General features: G+C 32.2%; 2 protein-coding genes and 1 pseudogene across 2 annotated transcripts; all 3 read left to right on the top strand.

The window, feature by feature from the left end:
* The first annotated feature begins 191 nt into the window (after positions 1 to 191).
* On the top strand, positions 192 to 1,227 carry LOC146925475 (uncharacterized; annotated as a pseudogene).
* Positions 1,228 to 6,428: 5,201 nt separating this feature from the next.
* On the top strand, positions 6,429 to 8,291 carry LOC146925474 (sugar transport protein 11-like). The gene is made up of 3 exons (XM_085710398.1): positions 6,429 to 6,985; positions 7,080 to 7,706; positions 7,831 to 8,291. The coding sequence occupies exons 1-3, from the start codon at positions 6,527 to 6,529 to the stop codon at positions 8,218 to 8,220; spliced, it is 1,476 nt and encodes a 491-aa protein (XP_085566524.1). The 5' UTR covers positions 6,429 to 6,526; the 3' UTR covers positions 8,221 to 8,291.
* Positions 8,292 to 10,821: 2,530 nt separating this feature from the next.
* Positions 10,822 to 13,116, top strand: LOC146925473 (PHD finger-containing protein 1-like). Its single transcript, XM_085710397.1, has 6 exons — positions 10,822 to 11,171; positions 11,601 to 11,689; positions 12,133 to 12,297; positions 12,392 to 12,604; positions 12,692 to 12,819; positions 12,922 to 13,116. Exons 1-6 carry the CDS (start codon positions 11,133 to 11,135, stop codon positions 13,005 to 13,007), a joined length of 720 nt encoding a protein of 239 aa, XP_085566523.1. The 5' UTR covers positions 10,822 to 11,132; the 3' UTR covers positions 13,008 to 13,116.
* The last annotated feature ends 254 nt before the right edge of the window (positions 13,117 to 13,370 follow it).

Raw genomic sequence — 13,370 nt, 5'->3', positions numbered from 1 at the left:
AAAGTAGCAGCATACTAACTAAATTTGCATTAGAAGGTATTTTAACTAAATATAGCATCAAATTCAAATGTGGGCATTCAGTTGATAATGTGGAAGTGACACACCCTTTTAGTGGGTCTCCACCCTCAAGAGATAGTTGCAATAAAACAGTTATCCCAACTGTTTTTATAAAAATTAGAGGGACCCACCCTTGCCACGTAAGCAAAACAGTTAATCTCATTCTTCCACTATTATATCTATTCTCCTCTCATGAAACTTGTCGAACATTCATATTAATGTTCCAAATCCAATAACATCCTCGTATCGTATCTATTATAAAATCTCACTCTATTTTTCTTCCAATAACACACATCAAACAATCTTAATTCTCTCAAAGAAAAACAAAAAAAACAGAAACATTACTCACATTGACAGAACATGTTTCATTTGAACAACAACAGAACATAACAACCTTCTTCCTTGTACAGAACCCAATGGAGTTCTCCTTGTTACAACAAGAAAGCACCGTCCAAGGTGGTTTCAATTCCTGTTCATTTCGTGGGATCAGAGAGAAACAGAGCTGATTCAGAACAGAAGGTTGCAAGAGGGTTTGTTGTTAGGAAAACTTTGAAGAAGATGTTGAAGATGAAGGTTGAGTTGGATGAGATTGAGAAGAAAGTGAATGATGAAGAAGCTGTGAAAATGATGAAGAAGGAGCAAACTGCAAAAGGAGAGGATAAGGATCGGTGAAACCATCATGAATTTGCTTCTTAGGTTGGATTCTGTTAGGGTGTTTCATTGTTCTGCTCTTGGGGACTTGAGAAAATCGATTATCAAAAGGGCCATTGTTCTTCAAGAATTTGTTGTTCAAATTCACCTGGTAGGCCCCACAGACGAGGTTGAAGAAATGGAGAATGGAGAGGTGGGGTGTGAAGAGAATAATGAGGGGGCTAAAAAAATTGAAGCTTTGGTGATTTAGAATGGTGAGGGTAGATGTGTGGGGGAGGAGGTGAATTGTATGGTGAAAGAAGAGAGGGGGTCTGATTATGAACAATTTGAATTTGACGATTTTGATGTGCAATTGTTGCCTTTAGAAAAGAAGTAATGAAAGAGTGTAATTTTGTTTAAGCAAAATAGCAGGAGGATCTTTACCTAGGAGTAACACAAGGTCTGGACACTGTACAAAATATTTCTAATTTAGGCAATGACTATAACTTCCATTTATGGCTAATATTGGTACTTCTGTCAAATTTAGAATCGGAAAATACTTGGGTGACATAATGTCACCGTGACATTAAATCTGGGCCACATAAATGTGTTGTGTTGTGTGGCCCAGATGTGTTGTATGTGTTGTGTGGCTCAGATGTTATGTGACAATGTGTGTTATGTGGCCCAAATTTAATGTCACGGTGACATTATGTCACCCAAGTGCTTCCCGTACAGAATCTTCTTATCAGTATGTGTCAAGTTCTATTGGTCATGAATTTGTTTGAACCATCCTGTCTAATTAGCTGCATAAACAACATTACTACCTCTCCGTCCCGGTATAATTGACCTACTTTGGTTTTTCACACAGATTAAGAAAAGTGTATAAATAAAGGGGAAAGTGGAATATATTGTATTGGGAATGATAAAAGTAGTATTATTTAGTGTTATATTGTATTGGGAATGATGAAAGTTGTATTGAAAATTGAAATGAGTCAGTTATTTTGGGACACTTTTTTTTAGAAAATGGGTCAGTTATTCCGGAACGGAGGGAGTAGTATTTTATTATAGCATGTTGTTTTTAACAATTTGACTATGACAGCTTAACTTACTACTTTATTGTCTTTGTGGTCCCTTTTAATCTTTAACTTTTTTGTTTAAATTTCTTGAAATTTAATCATGTGACAATGTAGTATTTTATGTTGTTTCTGTCAAATTTGTCATTTATTAAAAGAGTTTCGTTTATACAAACAATAATTAATTTATTAAGTTTACACATTTTGACCGGCCTTCATTTTACATATACTTAGGCTACAAGTTTGTGTACACAAAACACATCTTTTAGATGCCAATGATAAAGTCTGGTAGGGCTTCACTCTCATTCTACATCACTTATCACAACTATTACTGTTAGGTTGGAACTCACAACTATCAAGCTACAATCTCACGTTAATTTTGGTGTTAATCCTTCGATTTTTAGAGAGGTAAGTAAAGTCATGTAAAAAATTATTCTACTTAGAATTCGTACTTTGGTGTATCTCATTAAACATTTGAGTTCAATTGTTTCATTAAGGTCACGTTAATTTTGATGAATTAAAGATTAAAACTATTGTTTTTTTTATTTTTTTTATATAGAACTTAGAATTTATTTTTATAGATAGAGAAAATGGTTGTTTTTTTTGTAGATGTGTGAAACTTTTGTTATTGACAAGAATGACAAATGATATTCAATCTAAGGGAGCAATTTAACAAAAAAATAGAAAAGATTATATAGTCAAAAAATAAAGAGAAAAATGAGTGAGTGATATTGATATTTTGATTGATTGATTTATTTATTAGAGTTGCCTCATCATATTCAGAAATGAATATCCATTTTGATCTTTTAAAAAACAGTGTGATCAAGATCGAAAAAAGGAGGTGTGCATCCAAATTTTCTAGTAACAAGAGAAGGGAAGCCCAAATTATCACCGAACTTAACCCTATTGTTATTTGCACCCCCACTAATAAAATAAATAATACAAACCATTCTTAATTGAGTTAAACACCGTAAATCAATTTCACAAAGAAAGAATCGGTTACGATTTCAATTAAGTTCCTTACACATAAAATAAGTTATTAATTAAATAATCAATCAAAAAAATTACAAGATGAATATATATACATATATATATATATATATATATATATATATATATATATATATATATATATATATATATATTTTGTTGTTGGCCTGGTGGCCAACACGGCAACACATACAACAAAGAGAGGGAAATGTAGAGAACGGAATCAACCTCGTGTACATCTGCATAAAATATTCTCAGTGTTAAATCATTAGACCGTAACAACGGAAACAAATGTAAAAGATATATTAATGTGTGAGGTAAATAGCGAAATTGATCATTGATTCTTATGGGTCGTACAAAACCCATTTATGATTGGTTACTATTAAAGGCATTTTTGTGTGCCTACAAGTGTTTTAAAACTTGGACCAGATCGGCCGGTCTTGTGAACTGGACAAGTAAAAGGTCTGGTCTTCATATCTAATCGGTTATGCATTTGACTCATTTGTTACGTAATTAACCCGGGATTGAACTGGTTGACCTGCGAGTTTTGTTGCTCCAGGTTTGAAAGCACGTGCATTTGAGAGTTAATTCTCTCCCTTGCATTCAACACACATCGTTGCTTTTATTATAGCATAAAATCAAATGTAACTTTGAAAATTAGGCAAAAATACAACCACATCGTATGTACGATTTTCCAAAATGTCATAAGATAAACCCAAATGCATTTGTCTGGCTAGCTAGATTGTACGAATTTATTCTTGTTTATTGTTGGTTTTAGAATTCTACATTAAGCTGATACCTTTTTATTTTCCTTTTCTTAGGGAAATTTGGTCTTTTTGGTCGTGCCATCTCACAAGGTACCGTACGGTCTATGTAACAGTAACACTAAGATTCATTCTTCTTAAGTTTCTTCATATTGATTTTTGAAGGTTTTGTGTAACTACAATTCACGATCAGCTTCTCCTCTGAAGTCTTAATTCTAAACAAAATATTGCTAACCTTATTGCTCTCTGGGCATTAGTTAAAAAAAGAATTAAGTTTTGAATCGAAAATCACATTTTTTACATTTTAAGTATTTGATTTCACAAGTTTCAAGGAATTCTTACTATATTTGTTTTTTTTACTAGTGTTTTAGGGGCATTAGTTAGTATTTTCCAAAAAGAATTAATGGAATGAGTAGTGATCAATGATACTTAAAATAACTCCCAATCTTAACCAAAATGTTATACTAGTTGAATAAAATATTATATTTTCAGTGTTTATTTTAATTTGACTTATATATTTCTGCAGTCTTCTTCTGAAAGAGGAGGTTTAATTTTTGGAATATCGCATGAACTTCTTCAGAAGGGAGATGCAGCCCAAAATTACACTAAAGGATCTAGAAGCATGAAAATCGATAGCTTCTTGATAATTATTGACAAGACGTACCCTTTCTTCATCTTCTCAAACTAGGGCTTTGCAAATTCATTTAAAACGTAATAAGAAGCATAAAAAAACTTGGATCAATGAATCTTCCTAAAGAGTTCCAAAGCATCCGCAACTGAGAAATCCATTTTTGGTACTTAAATGGGTACTACGTGCATACATAATTTATTTACAATTTTTAATAGTATCACTTAATAAAACAGTCAATCCTTCCAATCCAACTTCTCTCACAAATTTCTTAACTACACTATACGGAAGTCTGTCGATCCTTATTACGAGAGAAGAAATATTGAATGAAAAGAAGAGAATTAATTGATTATTGAGACTTGTACATCAAGTACATATATACAGAAGATGATCCTTATGCTAACTATAGTAGACTACAGGTACAAGCATAGGATTCTAGTTTCTAACTAACTAAACAGATTTCTTGCTCTCCAAGTAACTATTGCTAACTAACTCATTCTACTTTATTTTTCTCGTGATGCAATAGTCCTTATCATTACTGCTATAGCCCTACATAGTGTGTGGTAGTGTATATTGTTGTGAGAAATTTTTCATTCCGTCTTTCATTGGGGAATTCGTAGATTCATGCCAAGAACAAATAAAGTATTATTCATTTTTTTTTATTATTATAATTGCCTAAGTTTTTATACAATGATATTCTTTTGATTACCTAATCAGTAATCACTGTTCATTTTGATTACAGATTTGACATTTTCAGACAATTCATGACATGTGGAAAGTCTATATAAAGTTGTTGCTTATGGGAGGGTAGAATGCTCCGTCTTTTACGTGAGGCCTTTTCTACGAGGCATCAGTTTTTGATGATTACACTTCATCTTCTCATTGTGCGAAACTTGTTATTGACCTCTTCTGTTTCTATAATTTCATTATTTTAAGAATTTTATGATGTTTATCCATGTAATGTAATGCTTGTTGTGCATTTGATAGTCTTCAAAGTTGTCTATGGGAGAGAGTGGAAAATGTTGGAATTCTTAATTTAATTGGTAGGAAGGTAAGCAACATTGACCTTTACTGTATAGTGTATAGGGACTTTATTATACATCCACCATGAGGGTATATTTGGATGGAGGGTTTTGAAGTGGAGGACTTACTTTTTTTTGTTAAAGCAGATTGTTTATTTGCGGAACACGTTTATGTCTAAGAAAAAGAAAACCAGCAACTAAAAGCATACATTCTCTGAATAAAATGATAATCTAATGGGTTGACAGTGAAGACATTCTATGTGAGTTTTCGGGTACGATCTTGGATCTCTGCGCTTATTTGAGGTTGTGCTGGTCACTAGACCATAATAGCAAAATAATATTGACAAAAAAAAAACATAAAAACAAAATTACACATTATAGGAGTTATTGAAGGCTACACATAAGTTGAGTTAAAAGTAGGGACAAGAAGTTCTGATGAAATTTTTTGAGACAAGAAGTTGAAGAAATTTTTTAAGGTGACTAAAACAAAATGTTGATATATTTATAGGGACCAAAAACATATTTAACCCTTAAAATAACTTAAAAAAATTGTTATCTTTAAAAAATTAGATTGAATTAAATTTCCATTCACTTTTCTATTATACTATAAATAGATTAATAGAGTACCATTAGTGATTTATTTAAAGCTGTTTGTCATGTCAATTGTTTAACATCCAAGAATTAGGTCTTATAAAAAATACTTATAATAGTGTGTATTGACACCAAATCTAGCGAACGAATGCTCCTAAATTAGGAAGTTACAAGGATACAGATAATTAAAACGGGAGCTTCTACGGTGCAGTCATGAAACTGACTTTTTTGAAAAAGTTAATTTTGATCTTAATGTTTGATTCATTTTTAAAATTGTTGATTATTGATTAATGATCAATAGTAATTCATCTAGTAATGCTTGCAATATCTTGGACTTACAAGTACTATTTTATCGTTGAAATCTTTAAAATGCAAACAGAGTTGATGATATTATGTGATAGTCTTAAGTGTTACACTTTGTGGGGTGTTACGCTTAAAATAAGGTAGGTTAAAATTAGATTAAGTGTAGTCTTGTTAATCTGATGAATTGATGATACTATGAGGACTGAACTTTTGATGTCATTGTACAAACAGTGGGGTGTTACTCACTACATTTTTGATGTTATAGTGTTAACTTCACCAGAAAAGTCATTCTCATGACTTCACCATAGAATTTTCCAATTAAAAATACTAAATTAACATGTATTGTTGAATGAATTATCTATTTGGTTATGGCTTCCTCTTATGTTATTAGAAATTGCTGACGTTATAAAATGGGCATAGTTTTTTACGTATGACATACCTAAACCTTAAGATACAAGAATTTGAACGATGGTTGGAGGAGTTTTGGCTCCTTCAACAAATGGAAGGCAATATGAAGGGAAGGTCACATCGTTCATGTTGGTCACATGTTTGGTGGCAGCCATGGGAGGACTAATTCTTGGTTATGATCTTGGTATTACAGGAGGAGTGATTTCCATGGAACCACTCCTTGTCAAATTCTTCCCCGATGTTCACAAGCAAATGAAAGATGAATCAAGGAAAGAGAGCCAATATTGTAAATTTAACGATGGGCGCATTACATTGTTCATATCTTTGATGTATCTTCCCGCAGTATTCACTTCTTTCATAGCTCCCATAACTACATCTATTTTTGGACGCAAGAGCTCAATGTTTCTAGGTGGCTTTTTTTTCCTTGTTACTTCATTGTTGAATGGTTTTGCTGTCAACTTTGATATGCTTCTCATGGGTCGAATAATGCGTGGTTATGGTGTGGGATATTTAAATGAGGTATGAATAAGTATCATTCTTATTTTTTTTCGTGGTTTGATGTATATTGCAATACTAAATGATTTTATTTTTTTTTTATATTACTTGTGAATAGTCTATTCCAATATATTTGTCTGAAATGGCTCCTGCCAAGATCAGAGGTCCACTTGATATGGGCTTCCGAATGATGATTGCAATCGGCATCCTAGTAGCAAACCTTATCAACTATTGGACTGCCAATCTTGAGAGTGGATATAGAATTTCTTTGGGTGTTGGAGCCATCCCTGCAATCATGTTTTGTATAGGATCCCTTTTCTTAGATGACACACCAAGCTCTATGATTGAAAGGGGCCAAAAACAAAGAGCTATGGAAATGTTGCAAAAGATTCGTGGAATTGATAATGTTGATGAGGAATTTCAAGATCTAATTGATGCGAGCGAGGAAGCAAGAAAGGTGGAGTATCAATTATGGACGAATTTTACACAAACAAGATACATGCCTCAACTCATTTTAGTCACTCTCATTCCATTTTTCCAACAACTCACTGGCATCAATGCTATCATGTTTTATGCGCCCGTCCTTTTTAAAACTCTGGGATTTGGAAATGATGCTTCGTTCATGTCCGCAGTAATTAGCGGAGCTGTCAATGTTTTTGCTACTTTCATTTCTATCTTCATTGTGGACAAATTTGGAAGAAGGGGTTTGTTCCTTCAAGGTGGTGTACAAATGTTTATTTGCCAGGTGAAAATTGCAACTTAACTAATAATAATGAATTCTTTATATTTAAAATAATTCGACATATATCATTGAAGCGAAGCCGTTTTTCAAGCATGACTAATATAAATGTTATAATCATTGATTGTAGATTGTTGTGGGAATCATGATTGCTATCAAGTTTGGAGTTAACGGTGAAGGCTCGTTTACAGCAAATGAAGCCAACTTTCTATTGTTTTTTATATGTATGTATGTAGCGGCATTTGCATGGTCTTGGGGTCCCTTGGGATGGTTAGTGCCTAGTAAAATATGTTCGCTTGAGTTTCGTTCTGCAGGTCAATCTGCCAATGGTCTTGTGAACATGTTGTTCACATTTGCGATTGCTCAATTTTTCCCTTACTTTCTTTGCCACTTAAAGTTTAAACTTTTTTTCATCTTTGCTGGCTTTGTGCTCATCATGACCGTTTTTATTGCCTTGTTACTTCCAAAGACAAAGAAAATTCCCAGCAAAGAAACAAGTAAATTGTGGAAATCTCATTAGGTTTTGGACAAAAAACTTCCTGATGTTGTCACTGATCATCATCAATAAGGCTGTTGCTTGATTTTGTTTTAGTCGACTCGAAGTTAAGTTTTTTATTTTATTTTAATTTGTATTCATTTAAATTCTTCTATAAATTGATTTCTTAATATTTTTCTTAATAAGTGATTTCTTAATACATTATACTTATAATTTTAAGATAAAGTTGTTATAGTCGACAAGTGCTAATTCCTGATTATCAACGTCAATTCAATATCATTTCTTGTTGGCCGATTTCTCGTTTACATCAATTTTTCTAACCCTCTGATACTTGAATTTATTTTTTATTTCCAAATTTCGGGTTTTTTGAATTGCCACCATAAAAAAAAACGAAGTAAAATTGAATTGCTAATATGGGTAGGAGTGTGGTTGTTTCGATCTAAACTTTGATGATGAATTAGGTTACACTGTGTGGAGCAGAGAAAGAAGACTAATATCATGTGCCTCACTTTGTTTAATTTGACACGAGCCATTCAATTGATTTGATTCTAACCATGACATTTGGGTGTAAGTCTTATGACTTATATATATTTATATATATAATAATGTAAGCTCATAATCACATAATTGAATATGACTCAAGATCCTCTTGGTCTTCAACTTATAACAACGGACATTATAATTCAAACAAAAGCCTTAGATAAAGCACAAACACAGAGAATATCCATGAGAACAAATAGGAAGAATAAAAATTTTAAAACACAAGAAAAAACTAAGAAAAGAGAGGACATAACCTCGTGGTGAAATAGATCAAAAAGAAGAAAACAAAGTCAACGAAAGGCAGTAGCCAAAAAATTTCCTACCATCAACTACGTAATAGGGAGATGTCCTTAATGATATGACTTTGTTTTAAGTAGAAGCAGATGACGAAAAATGCAAATGCTATTGTAGGTAATAATTGAAATAGTTTGAGTGTGCATTTAAGGTCACTTTAATGGTAGAAAATAATTGGCACGTTAGGAAATGTTCAAAAATCGAAATACTACAAAATGGAAATAAAATATACTGAGAATGGTTTATGTTGTGGATAAATCAAACTATGTTTGTTGATTAGTTAGTAAATATCTAGGTAGTTAGTTAGTTGGTTAGTGACTTGCAAAGCAAGTAACTTGATTTATTCAGTTCATAGATTTACACTTTACCATAACAAAAACTCTCTTCATCCGCTCTATTCTAATACAAAACAGAACATTCTGAACTCTCTTTTTCATCATCATTGAATGTAGGCATCAAGCTTGCACCAACATCCCCATTAAAAAAATGGTGCAAGTAATTAATTACTAACATTTGTTATTAAAAAACATTTACAAAAAAGTACATCGCGACCAAGGTTTATTGAACACAATACCCTATGATACTCTCTCGAAAAAAAACAAAAAGATATTATGATATGACACTTAACCAAGTACACACTTTTTTTTATACCAAAAACCAATTAAACTCTATTGCTAATATTTTCTAACGTTTAATCAAGACAAAAATAACAATATTTCTATTTGAAGGTGTATTTTTTTAAAAAAAATCAAATAAAAATTTATTTGTTTTTAGGGGGAAGCAAGGTCTAGAACTACTTCATGCGTGCGTCGGACTTGTTATAATTTGTGTTTCTCCAAAGGCCTTGATCTCATTTATACAATAAGAGAGGGTCTTTTCCCACCCTTCTTAAATGTTTGAAATTAGGAAATCCAAAATATTACTAGACCTCGACCCGTGCGACGCATGGGCAATAATTGCAGAACAATTGTTATTAGGAGATTGTCGATAATTATTTTAATGTAATGATATAGTTTTAAATACAATGATAATTTCTAACATTATGCGAGTCATTGACGTAAACCCAAAAGAATGTAACAAAGCACTTTAGTTTTACAAGAGAAGTAATTGACGTTGGAGAGAGATAGAATAATGAAGAGAAAAAAAAAGTACAAAAACTAATATTCCTCATTTAAATATGAGAGCGTCTCTAATTTAAATTTTGAAACACTTCTTTATAAATTACGTTGGAAGTAGTGTTTGTATGTTGACCTTCATTATTAGCTCGGTTGATATGAACATCGCATTATATATACAAGAGTCGGGGTTGAACCTTAGATTCCCCACTTATTTTACTTTAAAGGTGAATTTCTAACTATTATACTCGGAATTATTTTTTTTTTGAATAGAGTACCAAATTATATTTTTTGGTCACAATAGAGTACCTAAATATAAGATTACATTGACTTATTAAATTTTTTAAATAAGTTGCCTCAAAAGTCACCCTACCCTCCGCCCTCTATGGAGTCTCCATCCATCCTTTGCGGTTAGTGATAAGTGTGATTTTAAATGAGTATATATTAGTTGTTATGTTATAAGTAACCTATTTTTGTGTTTCCTATTTCTACTAATTTTTAATTAATACACTTACTTTGGATACCTAAATCTACATTATTAGAATACCTAAATAATACAAGAATGCATTAAATTATTAAAAAATGGGGTAGCGTCACACTACCCTCCGCCCTCTATGGAGTCTCCATCCATCCTTTGTGGTTAGTGATAAGTGTGATCTCTCATACATTTGTTGTTATAAGTAACCTATCTTGTAGGAAGACTATGGATGGATTGAACATGCAACATTAGAATTGGTCAAAAATGTAGTCCTAGTATTTCGTCCCTTACATGCTTTACTTACCTGGCAGATATCTTCGTTTCCTATATTTTTTTAATAAGGAGAAAACCAATCTTTTGTTTCCTTTTCTTTTAATGAATCAAATCAAAACCTTTTATTTAAGTAATCTCTCTAATATATTGAAACATCCTTAACCTATTTCTTAACAATATATTGAGACATCTTTATTACCTAATTCTTCTGCGATCTGAGTGAGCAACTCCACAACATGACTTCTTCTGCCAGCAACTCCACAAAATTACCAATGGTCAGTTTTCTTATTCTTTTTCAAAGGAGTATGGTTTTTTTTTCATTCGGAGATACAAGTTTCTTTCCTACTTTTATTTAGATTTCTTTTAAAAGTTATTTAATCTCGTGCTTTTTATCATGATTACTATCATGTTTCTCCAACAAAATATCTAGTGACAACTGACAATTCTTTATGTTATGGATCCAGAATATAATACTTGCTAGGTTATTATTATTATTAATTATTAAGCGATGCATGCATATGTTTGTAGTCTCTAGAAATGATTTCTTTCTTACCCGGTTTCGGTTATGTTTATGATTTCTGTAGAAATGTATACAGCTGATCATATTCAATGTTTATGTTTTCTGTACTAGTTGGGTAATAACTCGTAGATTATATTTAGAGACATGATAAGTCCACTATAGTAAAACTCTATATCTGTTGCAGGAAAAAGTTGTTTGTCTCACTTGCGGCGATGTAGGTTTTCCAGAGGTCAGAGTTTTTTGCGACAAGTGCCAGGATTGTGCTCTTCATAGGTACTTATACTTTTTTTGAAGTTATTATTATACTAGAGTACTTGGAGTGTATATTCTTTAGTTTGGACAATCCAAAGAGTAATTGAAATGATACTACTTTAGTAGAAGTATATGTCGTTTTCGATTTTAGTAGAAGTTCTTTAAGAATAATGATATACCTATGCAGTAGGCTTTTGTCTCTGTGCATTGCTCTAGACGCGTCTCTTTATATTCCCATATGGATGTTTACAAAATTTCTATAGGTGATGAAGGTGAGGTTTGGGAGTGTTGCTATATAGTTGGGTTTGGGTAAACCAAAAGATTACTGAATAGATAACCAACACAATTGTGTTAATACCATCGACTTAAATTTGAAACTAATTTTTTCTGCCTAAGTTTCTTAAAATTTACATTTATAAAGCTGTAATCACATGTTTTTAAGTACTTATTTTTTTTTTTTGCAGGTACTGTTTAGACGGACCCGTGATTTTTACCGAGGAAGTTATATGGTTATGTGAAGATTGTGAACAAGAAACAGGACCATGTCCAATGACTGACTCTGACTCTGATGATTCAATAACATCAGAAGATGATGTTATCGCACGGCCTATTCTTGATGCAAACTGGAGGTATGAATTTTGTTTTGCTTTATTTGAAAATCGGCGAACATCTAAATTTATCTTAATGGTGAATATCATGAAAGTTGAATTTTCTGGTTAACAGTGGAAATTTGCGCTTTGGTGATAATACTATCAATGGACTTATGGCCCATTTGTCTGATTTAGCATGCCCTAAAGTTTGGAAGGAGACAGAACTTCTACCGGATGTGCTTTTGGCAGATTTGCTACCCAGATCAGAAGTTTGGCCTGATAGCTTCAAGAAGGATGGACCAACCGATAAGAATATTGCTCTTTATATCTTTCCTGAGTATGAGGGGTAATTCTCGTACATTTTCCACATCATGTCATTGCGATAATTTTTATTTTTAAAAACTGATATATCGATATAATATTTCCTCTACAGATCATCTATGGATGCCTTAGACAACCTGATTGTTGAAGTCATTCACGCCGAAGCTGCCCTAAGAGTCGTGACTGAAAACGCACAACTTTTAATATTTCCTTCCACCTTGCTTCCAATCCAACATCAGAGTGAGTTTCAACTATTCTATCTCTTTTGTTGAATATTTCAGTTAAACTATTTATACATCTTATCTTAAGATTACATTTTAACTTGAGTTATCTTTTGGACAGGATTTGATTCTAAGCATTACTTGTGGGGTGTCTTCAGAAAAAAGCAAACTTCAAATGAGACAAATGATGTTGGGACTGCGTGTTGACAAAGCCTCAAGTATTTTGAGTAATAATTGTAGTGAATAGTTTTAGTAGTCATATGCATGATGAGATGTTGTAATGAATTGTTTGAATTGCTATTTACCCTTTTTATTACTTATTTGCATAGTTTAATCATAACTAGATCGTCTACCCGTGCTGCCGCACGGGTCATATAATTTTTAAATATAACACATTGATCTATATAATAAAGATAAATTATTTCATAAGGTATGTTGATCAAGTTAAATATAATCATGTATTTTAAAATAATATACTACAAACGGGTGAAATTTTTATGGAATCGCATACATTTATCTTGGCAATAGCAAAAAAGCGTAACAAATATAACAAAGCATTCACAACTATAG

Source organism: Medicago sativa, chromosome 5 (genome assembly GCF_051527215.1).
Source record: "Medicago sativa cultivar Bolivia chromosome 5, Bolivia_mono, whole genome shotgun sequence".
In the NCBI taxonomy this organism is placed as follows: Eukaryota; Viridiplantae; Streptophyta; class Magnoliopsida; order Fabales; family Fabaceae; genus Medicago; species Medicago sativa.
This window is presented reverse-complemented; position numbering and strand designations above follow the sequence as displayed.